Raw genomic sequence first — 26,563 nt, 5'->3', positions numbered from 1 at the left:
GAGAAACATAGTCCCTCCAGCGTGTCCTGGGTCTTCCCCGAGGCCTCCCCTTGCTTGATGCAGCCATGTCAAAGCACAACAAGTGTGCACCTGGAAAAACCTGGAGTAGGTCATCCAACAGAGCAGGGACATCAAACTGACCTTCGTTTGGGGCCACATCAAGATTAGGAATCATCATTTCCTCAACATGTATCTGCCGCGAGCAACATACCCACCATTATGCCCACCATAAAAACGTCTCAGTCAGCTGGTCCTTAACTGCCAAGAAAACTGTGATTGTTTCTCCAATTGTAGCCAGACTGGAGAAACTGGAGTGCCCTGAAAATCACGATGAGCGAGTACTGATGAAGACTTTGTGCGTTACTGATGAGTGCAGTGAGTTGTTTTGCTGTTTAAACATGATCTTGATCTTAATAAAGTAGCAGAATGGTATTTGGCATCAGCATGCTGCCTAAGATGAGACACCACCAGAAATGTTCTAATTATAGATTTATGCCTTTAGGTTGGAAAGTTCTGTTCCATGAAGCGTTCCACTGCATGGAAAGTTAGAAAAACTTTCCAATAGATGCCTTTGTTTAATTGCACCACCATTTTTTATTTTTTATTTTAAGAATTTGATATTAAATTTCTTCGTTCCAGAGTGGCACATCATTTGCTTCAGTAGAAGACGAAGCAGGGATCCGACTTATTCCCAACATGTCAAGTTATTGGAAAATGAATTGATGTGTTTCATGGTGTCGTGCCTGTCTGCCAGAGGTTTGGGGGGTCTGATGTTCAAATTTCCCGAGTGTGTCGGTGCCAGTGCACCTGTGAACACCTGCGTTACGGTGAAAAGGTTTACCTTGTGCCATACTGAGCCAGCTCTTATCGCTGCAGCTGTCTTATTTCCGTGACTCACACACACCGTCAAATGCCTGAAGCAGCAATCACGCTAAATTAGGTTTCGAAGGAATTTGGTTTGAAGTTTTATGTTCGATCATTTAGATAAGGAACTTCCAGCGTCGCGAGGCGGAGTCCAAACGTCACGGCGGCTCTGGAAACTGTGACGGCCGGTTTTCTACAGAGACAGTCAGCAGGCTGAATATTTATTACTGAAGCCGCTTGATAAATGTTATTATTATTATATCTACTTTGACAGCAACATTCAGATCGTAATCTTATTTGCCAACAATGACGTTGACTCTGAAGAACGAAGATGAAAGGGGGGGAAAAAAGCGAGGTGTTTATGAAGACTGTCATTAAGGCAATGCATAAATCACAAGTATCACGGTGTGCACCTGAAACGTCGTCTCCAATAAATCAGAACTCGGCTTATTAGCGATGATTGAAAAAAAAAAAAAGAAAAAAAGTTTGTTATTGGTTGGTTAGAATAAGTCGTGGTTGCAACATGTTGGATAATGATAATGATAATTCCATAGAGCCAAAAGAAAAACTGTCTGCTCTCTGGAAAAAAAGGTTTTCTGTGGATAAATTGTTTTCACAGGGAAATGAAGGTGAGCATTTTCTGTCCAGTTTTAACACTGGGCTCAGCTGATGTAACTCATCAACAGCTCTTTGCAATTTGTTGTCTTCCTCCTGAAATACATTCATGTCTCATGTCCATCTGCTGCATACTGAGGTGTCTTCTGGTAAAACAAAGACGTCAAGGAATAAAAAGTGGAAGGTCACTATTTTTAAAACGTCTTCAAGATATGTACATATATATATAGTAATTCTCCCTCTGAAAAAGTTTTTTAAAAACTGATGTCCACAAATGATATAATGCCCAAAGTGCAACAGCAGGAAGATCATCATCATCATCAAAAAAAAAAAAAAAGTTGACATAAGCAGTATGAGCATTCAAAAAGGATTCTGAGCACAATTGGGTCTCCTGGAACGACTCCAGCTCACATTTTCCTTGGCAGTGTTTACCTTTTCCTCTCATTTATTAGCTTCCTCAACTCGCATTTGAAATTTAATGGGGGAAAAAAAGAAGAGACAGACGAGGAGAAACATCAGAACATCGCCCCGTTCTTGTGGTTACCTCAATGTAAAAGTGATGGTGCTACAAAGAGTGTGACATCAAGTCATTGCTACCAGAATAGTGCTGGAGTTTTAGTATTTATTTTGTATACCCTGCTGTGGTTATTTTATGATCATTGCAAAATCTTGCCATGTAATTTTGGTCTAGTTTCAAGTGCGAATATCTTATTACATTTGAAATAAGACAAAACTAACTTAAAAGTAACTTCTCAGCAAGACATAAAAGCTTGTTTTGAGTAAATAAATCTTTAATATTGATGAAAAAGTTCTAGTTTCAATCACATTATTTCACTTGTAACATGGGGATATGTCTTGTTATGGTGAAGCAATCTGCCAATGAACTAGAACTTTTTCATCAATTTTTAAGGAGTTATTTACTTAAAGAAAGCTCCCATATCTTGCTAAATAAGTTACTTGTAAATTTTATTTTTGTCTTATTTCAAGTGTACTAAGAGATTTGCAATAGAAACTAGATGACAGATACTGGGTCAGTGTTACGACCAGAGAGGAACATGAAGGATCCATCCTCTTCAGATCTCAAGCAGCCGACACACAAATAGATGAACATTTTATAATATTTATTTTAAAAAGATGTATTTTTGTTCAAGATGTCACAACAAGTGGAGTATGTGGCTTCAGAGTGAGCTATGGTGCCGAAAACAATACAGAAAAGGAGACTATCTGAATATTAACCAAAACTTACATATTTGAAAGTAAATTAACCAAATGAGAAAAACTTACCTCCCTAATTAATTAGGAAAACCATGAGAAAACGAAGTAAACATTATCAGCAGCTCACTCCTACAAACTTCTTAACAGACAGACAGTGTGGCTGGTTGAGATGAGCTGAGGATGGACGGTCAGCAGCTTCTATGTCTGTCACTTCAGGCAGGTCACCAATTGGACATTTCAGTCACCTTCTGGGAGCCAATCAGGGACGAGCACCTGCACAATCATGTTTGCATAATTAAATTTACAGCCATTCGTAACAGTGAGATTTAGTGTTTTTGCAGTGCTGGAGTACTCTGAATTTTAAGACTTCAGGTTTGTATTTTTTGGATCCACAAGGCCAAACGCTGTCTAAGACGCCTCCCTTCTCCACAAAGGGCTACAAAGCAAACTGCTCAAGAAAAATATGGCAGTGATGGAAGTTAAGGTTTTGTTGACCTGACTATTTGACAACCTTTTTGATCATTCAAACAGTAAAAACATCGACCAAAGCACAACCAGGCAGCAGAATGCTGATGTAAATGAGGCCCAACCAACCCGCAGTCCTCGAAAAGCAAAGCCCTCACTTTGATTCAATTCAGTTCAGTTTATTTATATGGAGTGAATTCACAACAAATGTTGCCTTTAGGCACTTTACAAAACAAACAAACAAAAAAATCATTTCAATTCAGTCATTCCAGTTCATTTCTGGGGAACTGCTAACACAGATAATGATGCTCTTAGATGAAACAACCCGACCACCATTATGGAGAAATGTCTCAAGAAGAAAAGCAGAAGCAGACTGTGGTCAAAACACCCATCCAACTGAGAACACAGAAACTCCACTTAAAACAACTTTGACGCACTCCTACAAGAATTTGAGTCCTACGAAGACAGAAACAAAGAAAGAAAGTCCAGCTTCAAACACCAGCCAGAGGTATGAAGACTGAGCTGTAGACGGCTTCCTCCTAAAAAAAGGTCCAGAAGGAGCCAGGCAACAACGCACAGACTCAGCAGTGGGTGGTGGAGCAGCGAATGAGATGAAAAGCTTTTATACATACCAGAGAACTTAGTTTTGCCAATGACACGGCATCTGATATCTCTGAGACAATACTGAGAATGATGACTGAGTGTTTTGAGTCAATGAAAAACGGTAAGAATCCAGCAACTAAACGGGGGCAACCGTGATGTTTTAAAGTGCTTTATAAATTAAATCGTTTTGCTCTGTAGTGTACTTGTGTGTGTTTGTGTGTATGTGTATGTGCCACATATGGAGGACCACTTTTACAGGGGGTCCTCAATTTGTTTTTGTTTGTTTGTTTTGTTTTTTTGCTGGTCCATTTTTCTCGTCGAGGAGACGAGGAGCAAAGTCCTCAGTTAGTACAGAAGAACAAGGACGTGTGTGTGGGTGTGTGCGTGTGCGTGTGCGTGTGCGCGTGAATATCTGGCTGTTAACTCTGCTTTGGCCAACCACCACCGTGTGCACGATTTCTAAAAATGTTTTATCATCTTGAACCAAACATGTCTGAAGATTCTCAGCATTCCAAGTTTTCATATTCAGGAATGTTTAAAGGAAGTCATTTTGTTTTCAACGTTACCTTAGAAACGTCCCTCTGCATTAATTTCCTGTGGAACGAGGCGACAATCGCTTCTCCTCCTCCACCCAAGCAACCGGCATAATTTGCACAAGAGAAATTTAGAGCTTGTATATATGAATATTTTTCAACTTTCGTTGCTGCTGGTTCATGGAAACCTGTAATCTTTTGCTGTCTTTTGTTGTTGTTTTCTTTTTGCGTTTGCTGGCCTTGTGTTGTCATTAAGTGTTGATGTGTGAAGCCGACCGCCACAGTTTGTCAGTTTCCGTTCCAGGGACGGTTTATAGTTTTGTTTCCACACCAGTTGGATCACATGAATGAACAAATGGCGTTAAATCATCCAGAACGGAAGCTCTTGAACTTGGCAAATGAAAATTAAGTCAAACGAAAACAACAAAAAAAAAACAAGTGAGGTTCAATTTTACATTCATGTTTCTGAGATAGAAAATGAAAAGCCTTTCTTCTTGACATAATGCATTCTGCTTTCCCATGACTGCCTCATGTTGCTTTTTGCTGCCTCCCTCCCCCTCAATCACTGTTTAGACAGCTTGAGGCTCCTCAAGAACGGAAAGTTTATATTTATTCTGAGGCTTTGGAACTCATTCCAAGAGAAGCTAAGGGATCTGTTTCCTGCAGAAACAAACTTTTATCTTTGGGGCAGAAAGTCGTCTAATTGAGACAGCAAGGTGTTCAAGTATCGATTTTTGATTCGAGTCTGTCACGGATAATGTGACCGATATTGTTTACTGGTGTTCAAACTGATCAAAAGTGTCCAGTAATGTGCATCGTCTTGTCTCCATTTCCACCTTGGACATATTCCAGCAGTAGTTATCTGGAGCGATGATTGTCTGGGAGTTTTTTTTTTTTTTTTTTCTGAGCAGAAAAATACAGCTGGCCTGAGCAGTGATGGCAGATTTAAGTCTGCAGAAACAGGTGATGAGCCACCAGAACAGCCGTCATCATCTGCTAGTGTTCATTTATTGTTTTTGCTCTTCATTAGAGGGTTTTACCTTTCAAAAGAAAGTATCTCTCAGGTTCCTCGTGTTCCTCCTATCCCAGAGCAAAGTGCATCATTGGAATCGTAACAGTGGTCAATTCCAAGTCAAGTCTCAACTCTCCGACGACGAAAACATGTTCAACATGTTCCCATCCAGTCCAGTCTGTCTACGATATGTCCTTATTCAGACACTCAAAGACGCTTTATGGTGAAATCGGTCATTCCTGTTCACACAGACTTTCACAAGATGATGGACGGGGTTTCGCTGTGAGGCGGCTCTCATGATGAGCCCAGCAGGTGCGCGGTTCCACCAGGTGTTTGCTAACTGCTGCTGCTGCTAGTCTGAAGGAGCAGTGTGAGGGAGCACTGAAGCTGCAGCTCTGAGGAGCAGCTTCATCTCAAATAGTGGCGCTCGATCCACCCAGGCATTTTGCACAGCTGAATGGTTGCCACGGAGATTCAAGGATTTTCTTAAATGTGCCGGAAAAGATCAAAGCAACACTCCAGGTGTGCTTTTGATCAGGCAGAAACATTACCAGTAAGGTAGGAAAAAGAGCAGAAAGGTAACTGAAGAAAAGGACTTTCACTGGTCCTCAGCACGTATCAAACGTCCAAAGATGTCTGAAGATGTCATTTTTAAATATTAAATGATTGATCATTTGATCGGTACTTCTGTAGACTTTTTACCAAACACTTTTTTACTTGAGTAATGTCTTGGACAGCTACTTTTTACTTTAAGATTTTTTGGTTTTAGAGGCCTTTATTTGAAAGTGTTACGACAGAAAAGTAGGGTGACGAGAGAGAGGGAGACATGTGTCAAAGGTCACCAGGCCGTGAATCGAACCTGCGATGGCTGTGTAGGGTCTCCTTATGTGGGTTGTGCAGAACCCCTCCGCCGCCACAGCACACTTACTTTTTACTTGTACTTGAGTAAAAATATGTTGAAGTAGTGCCACTCTTAGTTGAGTACAATTTTTGGGTCCGCTGCCCACCTCTGAATGTCAACATCAGGATTTGCTCATCCCTAGTTGATCTGGTAATTCAACTTTTACCTGGGAGTCGCGTCTGGAGATCCGAACACAAAGTTTGAGACCTGCTGGACTGTAAAAAAGTACGATTTGCAGGTTTGTCGTCCTGCAGACAGTTAAAAGTCACGGCATGTCATGTCATGAGGACAGGACTGAGCAAGAATTCCTGAGTTGTTCTCTGTCAGTAGTAAAAACACTCCATCCAGCCAGGACTCCCACACACAGTCAGGCCAGTGTAAAGTGGTCATGCATCCTAGCAAATCTGTCACCAGACGCTTAGTGTTTCCCCCCCAGCTGCTGACGGCCGCAGTCTGAGTCCTTTGTCCGCCTGACTGCTGCACAACAGACGGAGATTCACATTCCCCTCAACCTAGAGGCTGCACTCTGCGCCGCTCTGCGCGGGGAATACTTTTATGACACACATTTGATCTTCTCGGCTTGTCATCCAGTAACAGAACGCTCGTTAGCTGTGGACGGGGTGCTGTACTCAGCTTGGTGATCAGAACCGGGGCATTCGGTGTTCGGTTCGAACACACCACTACCTGCCCTGGCAGCGAGGAGCACTTAAATCACCGGGGGGCTTCCTGCTCTGATTCACCGTTGTGTCAGACGTTATCAGCACATGCCAACCCCTGTCCAACGGAGAGTAAAACTGCCTGTTATGCTGACAAGTATTTAAAGTAGACCGAGTACTTAAAAAGCGGAATGGGCAAGCTCTAAGTCACTACGAAACTCTGTGCATTACTAGGCTTTGAGAAATTTATTAGCCTAAAATTCCTTTGCAAAAGACGTTCACATTCCTGAGCTGACTTGTTATTTACAGCATCAAGAGCTCACAGAGCCAAGCAGACTGACCAAGGAAGCTGGAGCTGTGGCGTAACTCGGCGAGTATTACTAAGAATTTGGAAACATCTTCCCAGAATTTGTGGCAAGTTGAAGGGATGGTTATTTTAAAGTTCAGTGACAATAAATTGCAGCATATTGTCACCAAAAACATAAAAGAAACACATTCCATGTCTATTTTTTTTTTATTATTGCAAAAATATGACTTATTTTCCTGCCACTTTAAATTGTGTGAATCTTGTCACATAAAATCTCAGTAAAATATCTTGAAATTTTTAGCTTGTAATATGACCAAATCTTAAAGCATTAAAGGGACATAAACATATGAGCACACAGAGTTCTAATTTTAAAGTTTTGTCATCAAACTTTAATAATAAATGTCCCTTTAACTTGCTGCAAATTCTGGAAAGAATTATTATTTTTTTGCCTGATTGATTTATTGTGGGGCTGCACAGTGGCGCAGTTGGTAGAGCTGTTGCCTTGCAGCAAGAAGGTTCTGGGTTCAATTCCCAGCCCCGGCCTCTCTGCATGGAGCTTGCATGTTCTCCCTGTGCGTGCGTGGGTTTTCTCCGGGTACTCCGGTTTCCTCCCACAGTCCAAAAACATGACTGTCAGGTTAATTGGCCTCTCCAAATTGCCCCTAGGTGTGAGTGTGTGTGTGCATGGTTGTGTGTCCTGTGTGTCTCTGTGTTGCCCTGCGACAGACTGGCGACCTGTCCAGGGTGTACCCCGCCTCCTGCCCGAAACGTTGGCTGGAGATGGGCACCAGCACCCCTCCCGACCCCACTGAGGGAAAAAGGGTGCAAGAAAATGGATGGATGGATGATTTATTGTGATACCCCTGAATAATGGTGTGTGTAATTTATTCTCAGTCAAAAATGTTTTTTTTTTTTTTTTAGAAAACATTAGAGAACAGCTAGCATCATGAAGATTAGTAAAACAACAACAGGTTATGGAGAAAAGTGACTATTAAAAAGATTTTCTAACTTTTGAAATTCTATTAGTATTTCAATATAAGAGTTTTACACAAAAAAATTGTGCGGGTTGGGATTTTAGTAAATGAATCTAAAAGTGCAAAGTCTTATGAATACAATTGTAATTTGTACAATTATGAAGTTATCCCTGCAGGAGAAAACTTCACTTGAGTAAACAAGAGTTGAAGTGATGTGGTAGGGGAGAGTAATCAAACCCGATCATACAAAACACAACATTCTCCAAATTCAAAGATGGCTGACGACAGTGGACCGGCCAGGTGGAGCTGCCAGCTCAGCTGAAGTGTCCCAGGTAAAGTCAATAACCTGTCTGTCCAGTACTTATATATAAAAAATACTATTTTAAATATTATACCTGGACTTACTGCTATAGTTTTGAAGCTAACAACATGCCTGTGATTTAAGCTAGTGCTAGCATTAGAAGTTGGCCTGTGCTTATTAATGGAAAAACATAATTTATTTATTTTAGGAAATTGATAAAAATGAGGCTTTTATCAATTTATTCATTTTATTGTATAAATCGTTTAGTGTACAAATTGCTAATCTTTCTCAGTCATGCACATTTGTTCTTTGGTTTTGTTATTTTTTTACTAAACAGGTGAGAAATCAATCAATGTATCAGTGGAGTGGAAAACCCTGTTTATCATAAATAACATTCTGATATGTATGTTTACTTAGATTTTCTGCCATAAATAAGTGACTCCGTGTTGAGGTGCCATGCTAACTAGCCCGGGCATTCGTGGGAGGGAGAGGTGTTGGTATTTTGGGCCATTAGAGGTGGTCCACTATACCAACTCACACTACATAAATAACAAATTAATTTGCTATTGAATTAATGTCAAGGGTAAAAGGAATTCAAGTAGAATAGGGCCCAAAACAATGGACTCTGGGGGACACAAGCTGTCTTAACGTGAACTATGGTAATAAATACTTTTTATTGCAAACACTAGAGTGGAAAAATGGATTGTGATTGACTGGAAATCTGTTACTGCATTTTTGGCAACTGAATATGCCAAAAATGCACAAAAAGATAAAAAAAATAAAAAAAATGTTTGGATATCATTAATACTCTTTATAAAGTAAATGATTCTTCTGGTGACCATAGCGATTTGGGACCACTAGGGGAAATAAGGATTTTTTTTTCTTTCTGTGTGAGAGATAATTTCCTAATCACCATCTAAATCAGCATTTTGATAATCAGAAATAATTTTATACATTCACATGCAAAGAGGTCACTCCAGAGATGCCACAATAAAACTATTCCTGAATCTGGCAACAATGTGAAAGCAGCAGAGTATGAAGGAAATTAAATGCTGGCATTATTAATAAAACATTTTAAACTGTAACTACAGTTGTATTAAAATATGTGGTTTTAATGAAAGCCAATACAATAGCTTTGGCCATGAAGGTCAGCAGGGGGAATATTTGATGCAACATAAAAACATACAGATGATATCAAATGGATTTTAGTGGTAATCTTTCGACATATCCAACCCATTTTGTATTTATTTTACAAAATTATAGAATGAAATAATGACAAAACTAGAGTCAAATCAAATTCCAAAACAACATAAGATCCTAACAAGCTTAAACGATTATCATATATTCTGAATATGTCACACATGTCAGTAAAAAAAACCCAGAAGCTTGAACAACCCGGGTCTCAGTAAAGTACTACCGACTTCTGACACGTCTCACTGCTGCTCTTTAACAAATGACAAGTCTGCAATCCGTGAACGCAGCAGTTACTTTCTATTGGTTTTAAATAAGTTGTGCAAAAGGTACCAGAAATAACCGACGTCAGACAAAACAGTGGAAGCTGTTGTCACCACAGCAAACCCATCTTCTGCTGTGAAACCAGCAGCCTGCAAAGATAAGCAGAGAGAAAATCGCAGCGCCTCAGGGCCGAGACAGAGCTGATAATAGCTCCACTGCACCCACTGTGGTATGCAGAGAGTAATTACTGAACGACCTGTACTTTCTTGCTGCCGTACAAAAATGTTTCAGCACCTCTGAACATTAAGACGGAAAGATTTTCTTTTTTTTTTTATTTATTTGCTGTTTTGTTGTTTTTTATTCACATAACACCTACTTCATTACGACAGGTTTCCAAACCACACACATTCAAAGTTGAGCTCAGACGTATTCATAGCCCTGTCACATTTAGGTATAAATTAATAATTTAATCTGACCAGCTTGTAGCTCTTGTGGCCTTAATTCACAGGTAGCTGGAACAAAGCTACATGCAGGAAAAGGTTCAGGTCTGGGAATCAAACCAGAGACAAATATGTTAGCGATTGTTACCTCTGTCTGTTTGGCGCCTCCTCCCTTCATTCAGAAACAAACTTCTAAGTTAAAGGAAAATAACTTTATCTCGAACAGTGCCAGACCTATACATTATTACCTATAGGTTTGAGCTCAACTGTGAGAACTTCAATGGTGGCAATAAAAACTGACACTTTGTTAAAAAGGACAAGCCTAAGGGTCAAATGTAAAGGTACAGATATGGCGGAGTGATAAATAAAATATTACCTTGTTGCATTTTCTTTAAAGGGGCAGAATGATCTAAAATCAACTTTTTTGAACTTTATATCAAAGTTTAAAAAAGTTCAAAGTTGTGATAAGTAAAGTTATTTACTTACCACAAACCTACCTGCAGTGTTGACTTCCCCACTCAGATCCTTCAGACTAGCCAGCGACTATTAGCAAACATCTGGTGGAGTCCTGCTTCTGCCGAGTTCATGATAAGAGCTGCTTCTCAGTGCAACGCAGGTAAAAATGTTCCTAAAGGGTCAGAGGCGTGACGTGATGACTTCCTGAAGACGAAGTTTAAGAAAGAGAAGGAGTTTTTAAAGTGGAACTAGACCCTGGGAAATCTTGCAACTCCATCTCCTAACTCGCCACCGGGCGGGCGGGGGTAAGGAGGAAGAGGAAGAGGGCAAATTTTCTGCCAAAATTTGCACAGAAACAAAGATAGAACTCTAAGTATCTATTTTTAAAACGTTGATTTGGGGGTGAGTTTAATTTTAAAGAGACAGAGCCCCAGTTTCAAGGTATTAAACTACAAAATCAAATTTCTTTTCAGTCATATTTAATATACATAGCATTTATTGAAATGACTTGATCCTGCTATAGAATGGGACTATGTGACTTCATCAGAACGTCCAAATCGTCTGCCAGCCTGTCATTTAGACCCCCTCCCCACACAACCTCTTACAGCCTCCCCTCTTTGATCCCCCCTAATTTCTGCTATCATCTTCTCTTCTCTCACCACAGGAACTGTCCCTTCATGTCCCTTCATCCCTCCAAACTGCAGTCATTACTCCAACCCTGAACTTTTTTTTTTTACCACAGACCCCTCTGACTTCAATAACTACTGTCCTATTTCCCATCTACATTTCCTTTCCAAAATCCGTGAAAAAATAAAATAAAGTAGTTACCTCACAACTTCACTCCCATCCATCCTGCAATAATCTTTAGGAACATTTCCAGTCTAGTTTTCACACTGAAACAGCGCTCACCGAAATCACAAGCGGTCTCCTCATCGCAGCTGATTCCAGACTTCTCGTCATCCTCATCCTCCTTCACTCGTGTGCCGCGTTGTTTCTTTTAACTGATTTTATGTATTTCGTTCCGTGCCCTTGAGTGTCAAGAAGTGTGTAGAGGGAAGATGCTTTAGATATAAAAAGAGATTGTAAAGAGATAAAATGAATTATGTTATTCTACACAATTATATTTCTTCAGGTTTTCAGTTTGAAAAAGCTCAGAAAAAGCTCAAGGGATTTGAAAATGTCTTATAAGCTTCTCCATCTAAATAGAAACTGATAACGATATATAGCAAAACAGATAACTCTGTGTTTTGCGGATGAAGAGTTTGTGTAGTCTTCAGGTGGAAATTTGTGACCTCGCCCGTCTTTGTAGAGATGTAGACGCTTTGAGCTTTATAATCGTTGCCCTTCTCTGACTTTTGGGTGATGCAGCTGACCGGAGGATCAAAGGCGGCCATTGTACCTGTGCGAGCATCAATTGTTGAGTACAAAGGCCTCTACAGTCTGCAGACCTTCAGCGTGGTTGACCTGTGGCATCTGAGCCGGCTCTGAGGCAAACCCACCCAGCCTCGACAAACACACTGCTGGATGACTTCAAACGCCGCCCTCACTTCTGAACTTCATTAGCTCACATGAAAGACGAGCAGTTTTCCTTTGAGGCAGACCGTTTTGTTTGATCCAATGCAGTGACTTATATGGGAACGGCGCAGATTTAGGCTTTTCCTCGTCTCACCGCTGTGCATGTCGGCAGCGGTGGATACACAGTTCCTAGTAATTCAGGTTAAGCTTTCCGTGGAGATGTTGTTCGCTGAAACTATGATTTGACTAGCTGAAAAACAAATATTCCACATCACTCACTTTAAACTTCTCCACAACTTGCTTCCCGACCTCTCTGCTGTGTTCAGAAAGACTTGTAATTAGGATTTCTTCAAGGACAAACCACGAGTAATATTCTCTACTGCCATGCCCTGTGTGTGTAAACGAAGTTTAAAATGGTTCAGGTTAAATCCTGCAAAAATGCACCATCTGCTGGTCAAACGTCATACTGCATTCACCCTTAGAAAACAAGGTATTATAAAATATGTTTATGGTTCTCATGTATGCATATAATTGAACTATGTTCATTGTAGGTCACGATGGTTCTGCTGTTCTGTCGTGTTTTAGACGTGTTTAACTCATGGAAGTTTGTCAAAATATGTGAAATTCCCACGTAGTAGCACTTTGGCTCCTCCCTGTTTCTGCCAGACTGACCTTACCTTTGTTCTTATTGTGTGAAAAAGCAGGTATGTTTTACCAAGTAACACTTTGTTATTTTAGCAGATGGTTAGATTGAGTTGTACATATAGACTGTTTTATTAAGACAGTCAGTAGAAGGACTGAGTTTTAGAAAAGACAAACTTTTCAATTGTTCTGGAATGTATGTGCAAGTTCTGCGTTAAAAGCGTTTTTTTTCCTCTCCTGTTTTATGTCAGGTACAACTGAAATCTACCTTTGTTGAACTGATAGTTCTACATACAAAAATGTTTTATTCATATGACACTTTCTGTTTACTGATGTTGCAGTCAGTTTACTCAAGTTTATTTGTGATGTACAAACTTGAAGTTTATATAAACTTGTATAAACAGGTTTATACATCCTTATTAAAAAGGATAACTTATCTTTTCATTATTAAAAATAAGGATAAGATATCCTTATTGTTCTGACGTTCTGGCAAATAAAAAGAACTCAGTCCTGGCTGAGCTAGAACAGAAAATAAGTTTGAGTGTTTAGATGTGGAAGCAGTGAAAGGGTTAAATAAAAACATCACTAAAAGTTCAGTTCTTTTAGTGATTTTAAGTAACTTTAGTAACCAGTTTTCAACAGGAGGAGTCTAGTCTGACATGTTGGGGACCACCGAGCCGCTGGACAGGTTGGCCCTTGAAATAACAGAGTTACCCACAATGGTATCAGTCCGGCTGTTTATTTAGTGACGTGTGAGAAAACTCCCCTCCCTGGTTTCCAGTTGATACACCACCTATTGGGATATATTATTAGGCTGGGTTGCACAGGACAAACCAACACTTTCCGGGTGGTGACACTAAAAAGGTGGAGCACACACACCACTCGCTGATAAAAACGGGGAGAAAAACAGGCCAGAGTGTGAAGCATTTTATTCCAATAATAACGTCAAAGGCTGGCATCATGTCAAGAAACGCAGAATCCGTAACGTTTATTCCAACCGTACAACGGCGGTGAAGGACGGATCTGCTGCCACCAGCAGGTGGAGATGTTGGCCCCGTTCTGAATCAAGTCAAATTATGTGGGTTTGCTTTATTGAATAGAATTGAAACAGCTTTTATTGTCCCTCAAAAGTGAAATGTATTATTTGAGGTGTTATGTGGACAATCTAGTCTACATATTTTAGAAGGAATTGAGTGATTAGACTCTTCTATTCACACAGGAAACTTTCTTCTTCAAAAAGGAGAGGACAGAGATAATCAGAAACACGTGGGCTTTCGTCAAGGCAAGCCCAATATGGGCTTTCATATACATCACTAGAAATAGCTGATTTTAATACATAAAAATGACTAATGTATGAATCACTTGGTGAAAGTACGACTGAAAAATTAACACCCATTTTTTCCCTTATGACTAGAAAAATTAACTATGAACAGCGCCACATAAAAAGTCAATTTTATATCAAGTTTATTTGTATAGTACATTCCAGCAACAAGGTATTTCATCATAAAACACAAAACGGTAAAAAACACACACACAAAAAAACAACAACATACAGCCACCAACTGAGAAACCAGGAACAAACTTTACATTTTGATGAGTGGCATCATCATAAATGATTGGCAATATTTCATTTATTATGATTCAAAAGCAACTCTAAGCAGGTGTTTTTATAAGCCCTGATCTGAAGGAACTCTGTGTTTCGGCTGTTTTGCAGTTTTCTGGGCGTTTGCTCCAGGTTTGCGGTGCATAGAAGCTGAATGCTGCGTTTACATGTTTGGTTCTGGTTCTGGTGATGCAGAGCAGAACCAGAAGACGGTTGATACAACAACAGCAGATCTTTAGTGTATTTAAGTTCCTTCACAAAATATCACACTAAATTTTCTATACCTACATTTTCATTTTGGTTCAATTGTTACAAAAAAATTCTCAAGATCTTCTGTCCATCGCATCTACAAATGTAGTATGATTAAATAATACGTGATCAGCCATAGATAAGTCAAATTGAACTACCATATGCAGTTTAGTCAAGATTTCTTTGGATACATGACTGCCCTGGTGAGTCTTCAGGGAAGTCTTCCCACATCCTGCAATATCCTGGTGCCACTCTTGAAAAGCCAGATATTTTTTAAGTCTCAAAAAGAAAAGCATTTAGCACCTTAAGAGTTATTTGTTTTTCTGTCTTTGGTGTTACATCTTATTGGATGTAATGAAGATGTAGAGCCGGGACAGGAAAGAGGTAAACGTTCCCTGCCTCAACAACTTCATCTCCACATCTATCAGGAAGTCCTTGGGGTCGCCGACTTTCCTTTGCAAATAAACGGCACCTGTGAAACTGTTCAGCTTGCGGGCGCTAAAGTAGCCCCCTTCGTTGCCTTTGACGATGCTGATGACAATGTTGTCACCAGAGTAGACAGGCGACGGTCCAATCCGGAAGATCTGAGCCGGAGTGATGGCGTTGGTCTTGAAGTTAAGCTGATGGTATGTGATCCGCAAGGGAGAGTTCTGACAGTCTATGGAGTTGGGAGGACAACCGATCCGCTCGCAGTGTCTGAAAATAATACAGTACGAGAAAAGAAATGTAGGAGCAACTGTTGTAGTGCATATGTCTTTTATTTAGCCAGGTAAATTATTCATTCAGATTAAAAACCTCCTTTCCAAGAGTGACCTGCTTGTTTTGGCTGTAGCCGAAATGACAGGAAGACGGGTTGTTAGACAAAGAGAAGACATGTGGCAAGGGTCGACAGGGTGGGACGCAAACCCGTGGTGACTGCGTCAACGACTGAGGCCTTGTTAATGGGTCACGTGTTTTACACCGCGCCCTGTTGTGGCCGATGCAGAAAAGCTGTGGAATGACTCAGAACCACTGGTATTATTTTTTCTCCCTATCTGTTAACTGTGCTACACAGACTAGCTATCACTGACACAACACCGCTGCTAATGTGGCAGGATTCAGCACCAAAAAACATTTCCCACACAAACAGAACGTGCAGCCCATTGGAGTTTTATGCTTTAAGAATTGATGGGGTTTTTTTTTGCAATTATTAATAAGTGATCACTGTAGATTAGCTCATTTAAATTAATGATCTGTCCACTAATTTATTGATGATCTGTCGAAGTTGGTGTGTGGGTTGCCTTTCTGGGGTTTTTTCAGCTGAATCAAATTCACACCACCAAACACACACATCAAATTCCACAGCACATCTACATTATAAGGTTGTCAAAGTCAAGCTAGCATAACTGACCTACTTCCCTCTCCCTCACAAAACTTTTTCCTGATATTATCTAGTTGTCGTAGTGTAGAAAAACGCTGTGTTCCTTTTTCTCTTATATGTCAGACGTACTTTTAAGATTTAGCATGTTATGTTGACAACTTGGCCAAAACCCAACTCTAGTCATTGTTGGTGAGCAGCTTTTTGCCCTCCAGCAGGGAGGTGAGGGGTGGGATCTTACACTAGTGGCGTCACGCTGCAGCTGGTCAATAGCAGCTCATGAAGGAGGTGGAGGAGAGAAATCTTTTCATAGATTTTCTGTCACAAACTTTCAACAACATAGTACGGTCTGAAAAAACCCTTTGAATGGTCATTGTTTCGACTGTAGTCACTTCACCATATGCGGTTGTTGTGAGAAGACTTTCATCCAACTTGATGGAGTAAACAAAATAAGAAATGATCAAATTTAATGTTTGCCCAGTTCATACCTTAAAATGTTGTGTATTAAATCAACCTAAGACAAAAAAAATCGAGGTTGGAGATAAACATTTTCAGAAAGGATTTGAAGAAAAGCCTGGATGATGAGACTCACGTTTCTGACACCTTCTTGTAGTTCTGAGGACAATCAAAGGAGAGACACTTAAAGCTGCCCTGCAGGTTATAGCAGGTCTGAGAGAAGGAACAGTTGTGAGCTCCAGTCATGCATTCATCGATATCTGTAAACAGAATCAACAGATGTCAGGGGGAAAAAACAGACAATTACAGTGTCATTAAATAGCTTTGTATTTGTAAGCAGATTGTATCATGGGAGAAAGGATACTGATTTTATAGGTAAATACGTTTTGATGGGCAAATTATCATACTTTTCCAAACGTATAAAGGGTTAAAAGACAAAGCTCCTTTTTCTTTTAACCCTTTATATTTAATACAGTAAAAAAATTTTTAAAAAAGTCTACTTCCCTCTGAGTTTATGGCAGATATTTCCACAGTGGTCCAATTTTAAATATGAAACAAATGAATGGATCATTGGACTCACCATACATGCATTTACTTTTTCCTTATTTGTAAAAATAAATAAATCAAATTGCAGATTAAATATTACAATTGAATTGTGATCCCAGAGGTTTGCTCAGTATGAGAACTGAAGAACATAGTTTCTGTTCTTCTCAACTCTGAAACTTCTTAAAACTCTGAGGTTTGGATAACGTTCCTCTAGCAACTATAAACCTTGAGTCAAGATTTTAGGTTAAGCCGCATGACAACTAATCTCTAATTTAGCTACAATGTACCAAACAAATACTTTAGATCACATCGATTACTTCTGCTAACACTACTTTACAAAGAAGAACAATACATTTATGTGACAGTAGTTTCTGTTGATGCAAGTTGTGCTTCCTCAGCTGTTGACCTGGATCCTCCACTGTTCTCAGAACAAAAACACTCGTGCAGCTTCCGTCACATCAGCCTCACAGACATGAGGCCACAGTGAGACTAACCTTTACAGGAGCGTCCATTGACTGCTGCAACATACCCATGAGGAGGACAGGCACATCGATAGCTGCCTACAACGTTAACGCACTGGAAGGCGCAGAGGTTCCCGATGGCCTGGGAACACTCGTCAATATCTGTGGAAACACACACAAGTTGGTATTTGTTCAAGTTTATTTCAAGACCCATAAGAACACCTAGAGCAACCTGGAAAATATGTCACAGTATTTTTGGTCTAGTTTGTGGTGTAAATATCTCAGTGCACTTGAAATAGGACAAAACTAACTTAGAAGTACTTTTTCAGCAAGACACATGAGCTTGTTTTGAGTAAATTATTCCTCAACACTGATGAAAAAGTTCTAGTTCCATTGGCAGATTATTTCTTGTTATAAGAGAAATAATCTGCCAATGGAACTACAACTTTTTCATCAATATTAAGGTATCATTTACTGAAAACAAGCTCATATTTCTTGCTGAAAAACTACTTGGAAGTTAATACACATAAAATAAGACAAAACTAAGATATTTGAAGCTAGAAACGGGACCAAAAATTACTTTGTAGGATTTTGTGTTTTTACAGTGTGGCCCTTCTTCCAGATTTCCTATTGGTGCTTAGGATAAAGTGATGTCTATTGCTACAGTATTTCATAGTAAAATTGGAGCATTTTAAGCACAATAATGTTACTCAAAGCCAAGAACAGGATCAGGAAGCCCTCGTGATGTAAGCCCACCACATGATCTGGTGTATGAGGAGGAGCAGCAGCAACTGGATTTAGTTGGAGTCTCTTTTACACACACAGCGTGGTGGAGACGTTACCTTCACAGGTGTGTCGGTCCTCTTTCAGGTAATAGCCTTCACGGCAGTAGCACTGGTAGGAGCCGTATATGTTGACGCACTCCTGGCTGCAGGGGTTGTTGTCGCACTCATTAACATCTGCTCACACACGGAGGCACAGTTAGAGTAACGCACTCAGGGCAAACACAGTCAAGTTTATTTACAGTTCTATACTTGTTGAGACGTCTGATTAACTAGAATCCAAAATGCATCACAGATGCTTTAACATGCTTCAGCATCCGTTTCCTGTTTGAAGAAGGAACTCGGTTACACAGAATTCCTGCTTATTTTTTGTGTGTATATTTGTTCAAATAAATGAGCCCATTTCCTGTAAGCTTTCTGTTCAGTAAAGGCCACCAGTGCCAAAAATCCATTTTAAAAGAAAAGATTTCCATGGTAAATAGTCGATGGCGATAGTTCACAATTAACACCAACAAACACAAAATGTTTTCAGAGTGTGTCTTGTGCTCATGCAGGAAGCTTTTAACAGAACCCCGCTAATCATTAATGAACTGAAGCATCCAGTTTGCTTCACCTCCTTCAGTAGCTGCTGTAATAGCTAGATTTTTCGCTCTGTGAAGCGCAGCCCTGTAAAAACACACAGAGCCTCAGCAGGAACACGTCATATAAGCATATTGTCTGACGCGCCCGGAAGATTTCCAAATTAAATCCGACTCGAGCGTAAAAAACAACTTGCTTGATTAAAAACCATCACAACTCGTACAAAGCATTTGGCTTTTCATACAACCAATTTACGTGTTACTTCTATGCCTCACACACACACTCATTCAGACTCATTCTCCATACATGATGTGGTGAAATAAAAGCATGGAAAACGTCTTGCCTTCACAGTTGTTTCCATCCAAAGCGAGAGAGAATCCAGTTGTGCATGAGCAGCGATACGAGCCTTTGGTGTTTTCACAGGTCTGGGCACACAGCCTCCCAGGAAACCGCCAGCATTCGTTTATATCTGCAGGTACGTGAGAAGGAGTTTAGACTGCCATTCACATCAGTCTGCAGACTGGTGATATTTTTTGTCACAATTTTAACCTCGGCAGGAACCATCACAGGTCCCCTGATTAGAGTCCCTTGAAATTTGTGCTGCTACTATTTTACAGAACTACTAGTTTTTAACGTGTTGGAGAACATGCGACAGACTGACAGCGGCGACACAAAGTCGCAAACTAAAGAAGGAAAATGAAACACGGTTTTAAAATTCAAACTAAAAATCTGACCTGCAGTTTGTTTGAATTTGAATTGTAACAAGTTTATCGGTCTTACATGCCATTCATATATGGTTTATGATTCCAGGAGAAGTCAATGGCTCAATACAATGTTTTGGGTTTCCTTAGGTTGCAAATGTTTTAGGCTAATTTAAATAATGTGCGTCTGTGTCTGGTAAGTTATTGGTTGAAACATGTTTGGTTTTCATTCAGTGGGTCAAGAATCCAGAAATTTTGTTCAAGTAAAAGTAGCGATACTTCATAATAAAATTACTTAAGTAAAAAGTGCAGCGATATAAAAATACTCCTAAAAGTACATTTAAGAAAAATTTACATTTACTCAAGTAAATATAACTAAATATAACTAGTTACTACCCGACTGTCAACATCAACACCAAAACACCACATGTGCTGCAGCTGCAGCCTCCACTCAGTGGCTCCTACCTGTGCAGACTTTGCGGAAGGCGTCGTACTGGTAACCAGTCTGGCAGTCACAGCGGTAGCTGCCAGGAAGGTTCTGACAGATCTGCCCCGCTCCACAACGATGGGTCCCCATCTGACATTCATCCGTGTCTAAACACGCACAAACGGAAAGCAGCTCATCTGGAGGCCACCTCAACAATAATCTATCAATGACCTGTCAACACCTTAACCGTCACCCACAAAACATTTACGTACAAGTATAATTTAATCCTTCATTCATAACCATGGTTACCATTCATAACCATGCTTTGCTGGTAACCAGCAGAGCATGCAGGTTTAGTCTGGGGGATCCTATGTTGGCTCAGGGAAAATAAGAGTCTTCGTTTCCCGAAGACCAAACCCCCACACAGTCTTCACTTCCCAAGTCCTCCATCATCCTCCCCAGATGACCAAATCAAGATCATTCATCCCCTCATCCCTTCATTCCCTCATTCCCTAATCCCACCTTCCCTTCATCCCATCATCCGTCCTTCCCTTCATCTCTCTCTCTTTCATTTCTCTGTCTTTCATCCCTCTCCCCTTCATCGATAAATCTTTAAACGTACTTCTTTGTGGCGTGGTCCTTGCTAGTGAATTACGTCTAAGTATCTGGGTGCCTGACAGTTCAGGGGTTAAGGTGTCTGGTAGAAAAATGATTCATCTTTTCAGTGAGAGTGAATTTCGGAGACATGTTGTCAGTAGTTCATAGAATAAAAGAACAATGTTCATTTTACTCAAACATACACCCATAAAAAGTCAAGTCAGAGAACCTGATCATTTTAAGTGGGTTTCTTCATTTTTGTCCAGACCTGTAAAAAGCTGTATTTGAACCAGCAGAACTCACCGACACACTTGGTTCCGTCGGAGCCGGAGTGGTAGCCCTCGTTGCACATCAGCGTCTTCTGCTGACACGTGTAGGAGCCCACCGTGTTGATGCAGACGGAACCCGCGGTGCACGGCCCACTGAGGGTGCTGCACTCATTGATGTCTGCAGAAACACAAGGACAGCAGGAAACGCAGAGCAGAGGCTGAGAAGAACCAGTCAGGGATTATTCCTGACCGTCACTCCCTCCCCTCCCATTGAGACGTCCTGAACTAGTAAGGATCAATTTAGTTCACTTATACAACTAACGACTAAATAATTATTTTTTTATTTAGTTATGGGAAGACTTTGATGGAGATATGATATAGATTCAGTTCCCACTCTCAATTTTCCATCTGTTTTGGACAAAATCATTTATTTGCTTTCACCGAGGCCGGTCTCTAGTGCTCCATCTAGGACACAAAGGCAGCTGAATAAAAATAAAACACATTACAATACAAGGCTGCAAGCTTAATCACCATATTGCAACTGTGCTAACAAAATGAAAGTGTATCAGTTAAGTCCAGCAGCCTCATGATCCCTTTTAGACAGAAGAGCTGACAGTTTCTTACCGATACAGTTATCATGAGAGTCCAGCATAAATCCGCTGACACACTTGGAGTTACACCTGAAGGAGCCAGCCGTGTTCTGACACACCGAGCTCCTGCCACAGCTGTGGGTGTTCACAATGCACTCATCAATGTCTGTGAGACAAAAACAAAACAAACAAAACAAAACAGAACAGACGGATATAAGATCAATAATGTGATGGGGAAAAAAAATCATGAAGACTTGGTGCTCCATCAGTCCAAGTTGTCATAATGCCCCTCCACCAGCAGGTGGCACTGTGGTTCAAGCGCAGAACTAGCATGGACCGGTCTGTCTATGAAGTTTATCATCGATCTTACTTTAGCTAAATGTTGACCTGAAAACATAATTGGCATCAAACCAGCATTTTTAATGTTTTTTTCTCTCTTCCCCCCCCAAGTAAATCAGAACTTAATCAAATGTTTTTTTCTGACTCTACCTTGGCAAACTCCGTTCTTCCTCTGGTATCCTGCAGGACAGCGGACTTGCAGCTCACATCGAAACGAGCCCAGTGTGTTCACACAGCGCTGGTTGGGCCGGCAGCTGTGTGTGTTGCTCTGGCACTCGTCCACATCTGTGAAAGAATTAATTCATTTATTTATTTCGAACGTGATAGAAGTACAAAATCACACACATGAACAAGGAGTGAAAAAAAATGCATATTTTTGCTCTACAATCATCTGGACATGCTCGAAAAGGAGAAGGAAATAGTAAGAAACTTATTAACTCCTACGCCATAAACTCATACAATATTTTCAGATGGATCCTCATTACTAAATCAAATACAAAATCTAAGGGGGAAAAAAGTATAAAGATAAGAGCGTCAGATGATGAGGACAAGCTGATCAGACAGTAAATGAACCAAACAAACTCATGATTTGATATCCAGTCATGAATTGTGTGAAGTATAACAATTGACATTCACAAAAAATCTATTTTTATATTTATGACGAGGATTCATCAAAGTCTTGCTAACAGAAGTTCCTTAAAGTTGTAAAGACTTTGATAAGATTTTTATTGATAAGACATTCAGTAAAAAGGAAAGAATAATGATGAAATTGTCCTAATGATCGGATGTTTAGATTTTCATTCATGTTTGTTGACCTCACCGGCTGACTGGAGCCTCCAGGCACCAGTCAGCCGCCTGATGGAGGCTCCGTTTCAAAAACCTTCATTAAATGACCCACCTCAACTCTGGTCCAGGTGGGTCCTGGATTAGATTGCATGTTGTTTATTTTATGTAATTTTTCTTATTTAATTAATTATTTTTTTTTACCTCAAACAAATCAACTTTCTATTATTCCTCTGTCGATGTGATACAGTACGGGCCGCCCTCGCTTAGCACATCTATCCCTTTTTCAGCCATTCCAACCATTCCAGGAACCATTCCAGCCATTTAACCCATTGTTTACACATTGTAATATGTTTTTTCTGAGCTGCTTTTAAACGCAACATGAGCTCACGTACGACAGCACCAGTTTTACGCCGATGGATCAGTGACGGCAGACATACACGTCTCCAGATACGGCCGACCAGATATGCATGGAAATTATGTTAGAAATGCTGCAAAATGGAAAAAAAAAACAAGAAAGGAAATAAACTTTACCGCTCAATCGTACACAGAACAAATACGCTTTTCAGTGAGTGTGTCAACTGCAAACAGATGCGCATTAAGATTCTAAGAGTCCATCTAAGTTCAAATCCTGATGAATCCCTAAGAAGCGGAGAGATCCATCGCAGGGCAGTGGGACTCTTGTGATAAGTAAATCAGTTGCTTGCAGATGCTGCAGGTGTCATTATTCAAGCAGCCTGTGGATGACAGAACCTCAGTGACAAGTTTCCCACAGCTGACTTTAAAGTCGACCTAAATCTGTGTGGAAACCCTCAGACATCCACTTCCAAACCAGACTCCATCCCACCATTTGATTTGTTTCATTCCAGTCTAAACTCAATGCTGCCCACACACAGTTACACATGGAAACACTTAGGCAAAGAAAGCGCTCCCTCTGTTTGCTAAATAAATTGATATGGGAGTTGGTGGTGGGGGGGGTGGGAGGTAGTGAATAAACTCCTCCAGGACTGCATTTCCCGCATGTACAGTGGATCACGCTGGGCCACACCTGCACACAACGTGATCGAATAAAGAAAACATTGCCGACTTTTCCATCTATCCTTCTCCTGGCTCCATCGGCGACTGGAAGTGCAGCAAAACTGGATTTTTAGTTCAGTCAGGAATTTCTGCTATGAAGTCAAATTCCAGAGGAGCATAATTTAGCTCTTTCCTCCTTTCTCACTAACATTGAGGCCAAGTTCTTTTTTCTTTTTTTTTTTCTCCACTTGTTGCAAATTCACAAATCATCTTTCTAACTCGTGCAGCAAATGTATTTATGTGGGTCCTTCCACAGGGAATAAAAATAAAAAAAACAGTGTGGTAAAGTTCTTCTTTGGGGAATGTTCCAACATTCAGGTTCAAAGCGTATTATAGCTGCTTCTCTTGCTACATTGATTTTACCCTCTTATGTGCCTTTTTACCTGGTTAGTAACTATCTGTCAAAAAAAAAAAAAAAAAAATATATATATATATATATATATATAATTTTTTTTTCTTTAGTTTGCTGTTCTTTAAGTGCCATGGATAAGACCCGGCTGTGTACATTTTGCCAAATATTAAAAAAATTAGAGCAATGATGCGATAAGACGATGCTGCAAACGGAGCATCAGGAAAACAACATTATCCTCTTAGACAAATGAGACAATTCTTGGTTAAAGAAGAACTAAAACAACTACTGAGTGAAACTACTGCTTGAAGCACAAAAAAATAAGCATAGCATGTTATTTTGAAATAGTATGTAAGTAACAATGGAAAGAAAAACACTGCCGATCAGTTTTCCTCCGATGCCTATCACCAAGGTAACCGACCAAGGTAAGCTCTCAATCAGTCAATCAAGTTTGTTTAGTACATTTCAACAACAAGGCACTTCAAAGTGCTTTACATAATAAAAACACACAAAAAAACACAGTCATAGAAAACACAGTCAACAATCGAAACAAAACATCTCGTCTTGTGGCATCACAATGTTTATAATGTTTCAAAAACATTAAAAATGCTTTTGATATAAAAGGTCAAAGCTTCCAGACCAGATTTTGGATTTTCGCCTTCTCGCTAAGTTCAAAGACGGTTTATGTGTAGCTTTTCTCATTACAGCTGAAGCTGCCACCGACTCTGTTCAGTTAATAAAAGATCTTTGATCGCTGCTTTATTGCTCATCTGTAACTACAATATTAACTCAGTGATATTTAGGTTTTAGTGACGACAGTTTCTGACCTGGCAGGAAGTTGGACCCCTTACCTTTGCATGTCCTTCTGTCGGTCATCAGTGAGAACCCCGGGAAGCAGGAGCAGCGAGCCTGGCCTGCCACTGCAGCACAACGCTGACTGCAGCCACTCTCACCTCAAAGAGAACAGCAGCGCAGTCAGTCGTCTCTGGATTCACTACAGCCACACTGTTAGCTCAGATGTTTACTCCAATCATTACAATATCTGTTTATGGTTTCACTAGGATGCAATGCGCCCTACGTCCCTTTTTAATTCGTCTCTGAGGCGTCGGAGTCACACATCTGTCTTGATATTCAGTTGACAGAGAAGAGCACAACTGAACCTTTGCGCATTTTGTAATTGTAGAGTTGTACATTAGCAATTACGATTGTTTATGTATTTCATTCAGATTTTATGAGCCAAACCAACACGACATAATTCAACTAATTTGTTTGTATAAAATCTGTAAATGCGATGTGTCAGTATGCTGTGAGCAGGCAGCCTTACTCAGAGATTTGATGTTTTAAAACCTTTTTTTATACATTTGGTGGATTTTCTGTTGGTTGTTGCTTTTTTTGTCTGATTTAAAAAATGTCTGATGATCTGAAACTGTAAAGTGTTTTCAATAAGTACAAGGACTGAAATTGGTTAGGAGAGAATGCTTTTCTCAAGATTGTCCTGATTGTCCTTCAATTGTTTTTTTGTTGTTTTTCTTAAAAAAAAAAGCACTTAGCTTGTATCAGTGGTAATTTTATTAAGAATAAATGTTTTCCCACAGTGCACTTGTCAGACTGAACAATTCAGTCTGACAAGTGCTTTTGGCTGGTGTAGTACAGTGTGGACAAATGCATTACATTCATATTTTTGGATTACCTGCACATGGATGAAGGTGGGCGGGGCTTGTGGAGGTCACAGTGGTGGTGGTGGTGGCTGTACTGGTAGAACTGATCAGATCTCCCACCTGGCTGTCTGTCGCTGGACTCACTGCACAACAACAACAACAGTAATTACATTCAAATTCAATTTGGGACAACATTGTGTTGTGCAACAATATGCTTTGGTTTTAGTCATTTTTGATAGGCAGTTACTCACTATGTTAGGACCTTGGATCAAAATTAGGAGTGAACCGATTGCAGTTTTCTGGCCGATCACCGGTTACCAATCTTTAAAATGCCGGAGCAACCAATTCAGATTTTGACCAATACTAATTTTTTTTTTTGTCTGAAAGTCGCCGAGTTGGCAAAAGTGGGGTGATTGTTAACTGTGAACGTGCAGACATGACCTGGTGGGACCTCTCTCACTGCAGAGCGGAGGAGGACAGTGGCTGATTTTTAGACGTTTGCTGAGGTAGATAAGATCCGCTTCACGGCCCTGCTAAGACCAGTGGGTATTGACAACAAATGGATTCTTTTATGTTTCCTATTTGGCAGACTAATTGTCAGCTTTGCTGATGTGATGTTACCATCTCATTTCGTATTTTTAAAAGACTCAACTGACTGCTAAGAATGACATTTGAGGGCCTATTAGTGCCCCCAAGTGGTCATATAACAGTTAAACAAACAGGCCACTGTAACATTTCCTATTAATTTTTAAGCATACAGCATCCAGGTACATGAAATGTCTGCAT

At 40.1% G+C, this 26,563-nt stretch overlaps 1 protein-coding gene and 1 long non-coding RNA gene across 4 annotated transcripts in view; both read right to left on the bottom strand.

The window, feature by feature from the left end:
* Nucleotides 1-9,526: 9,526 nt before the first annotated feature.
* Nucleotides 9,527-12,738, bottom strand: LOC103465485 (uncharacterized). 2 transcript variants are annotated; one of them, XR_533803.2, is made up of 4 exons: nt 12,592-12,738; nt 11,707-11,858; nt 10,839-11,001; nt 9,527-10,050 (listed from the first exon to the last, which is right to left on the bottom strand). It is a non-coding gene; the product is annotated as an uncharacterized LOC103465485 (long non-coding RNA). The 2 variants fall into 2 exon arrangements; XR_533804.2 differs by having other exon boundaries at nt 11,707-11,825.
* A 1,663-nt stretch (nt 12,739-14,401) lies between these two features.
* Nucleotides 14,402-26,563, bottom strand: part of fbln2 (fibulin 2) — a 23,303-nt gene continuing 11,141 nt past the window's right edge. For both annotated transcript variants that reach the window (XM_008410369.2, XM_008410371.2), the window contains exons 6-16: nt 25,810-25,920; nt 24,971-25,072; nt 22,061-22,195; nt 21,606-21,737; nt 21,016-21,159; nt 20,154-20,282; nt 19,331-19,456; nt 18,469-18,585; nt 17,660-17,788; nt 16,756-16,879; nt 14,402-15,502 (exon numbers count right to left, since the gene is read on the bottom strand). In XM_008410369.2, coding sequence (XP_008408591.1) covers nt 15,142-15,502; nt 16,756-16,879; nt 17,660-17,788; nt 18,469-18,585; nt 19,331-19,456; nt 20,154-20,282; nt 21,016-21,159; nt 21,606-21,737; nt 22,061-22,195; nt 24,971-25,072; nt 25,810-25,920 — 1,610 coding nt within the window. In that variant the 3' untranslated portion in view covers nt 14,402-15,141. The remainder of the gene's footprint in view (nt 15,503-16,755; nt 16,880-17,659; nt 17,789-18,468; nt 18,586-19,330; nt 19,457-20,153; nt 20,283-21,015; nt 21,160-21,605; nt 21,738-22,060; nt 22,196-24,970; nt 25,073-25,809; nt 25,921-26,563) is intronic.

This window comes from Poecilia reticulata, linkage group LG5 (assembly GCF_000633615.1).
Source record: "Poecilia reticulata strain Guanapo linkage group LG5, Guppy_female_1.0+MT, whole genome shotgun sequence".
Taxonomy (NCBI): Eukaryota; Metazoa; Chordata; class Actinopteri; order Cyprinodontiformes; family Poeciliidae; genus Poecilia; species Poecilia reticulata.
This window is presented reverse-complemented; position numbering and strand designations above follow the sequence as displayed.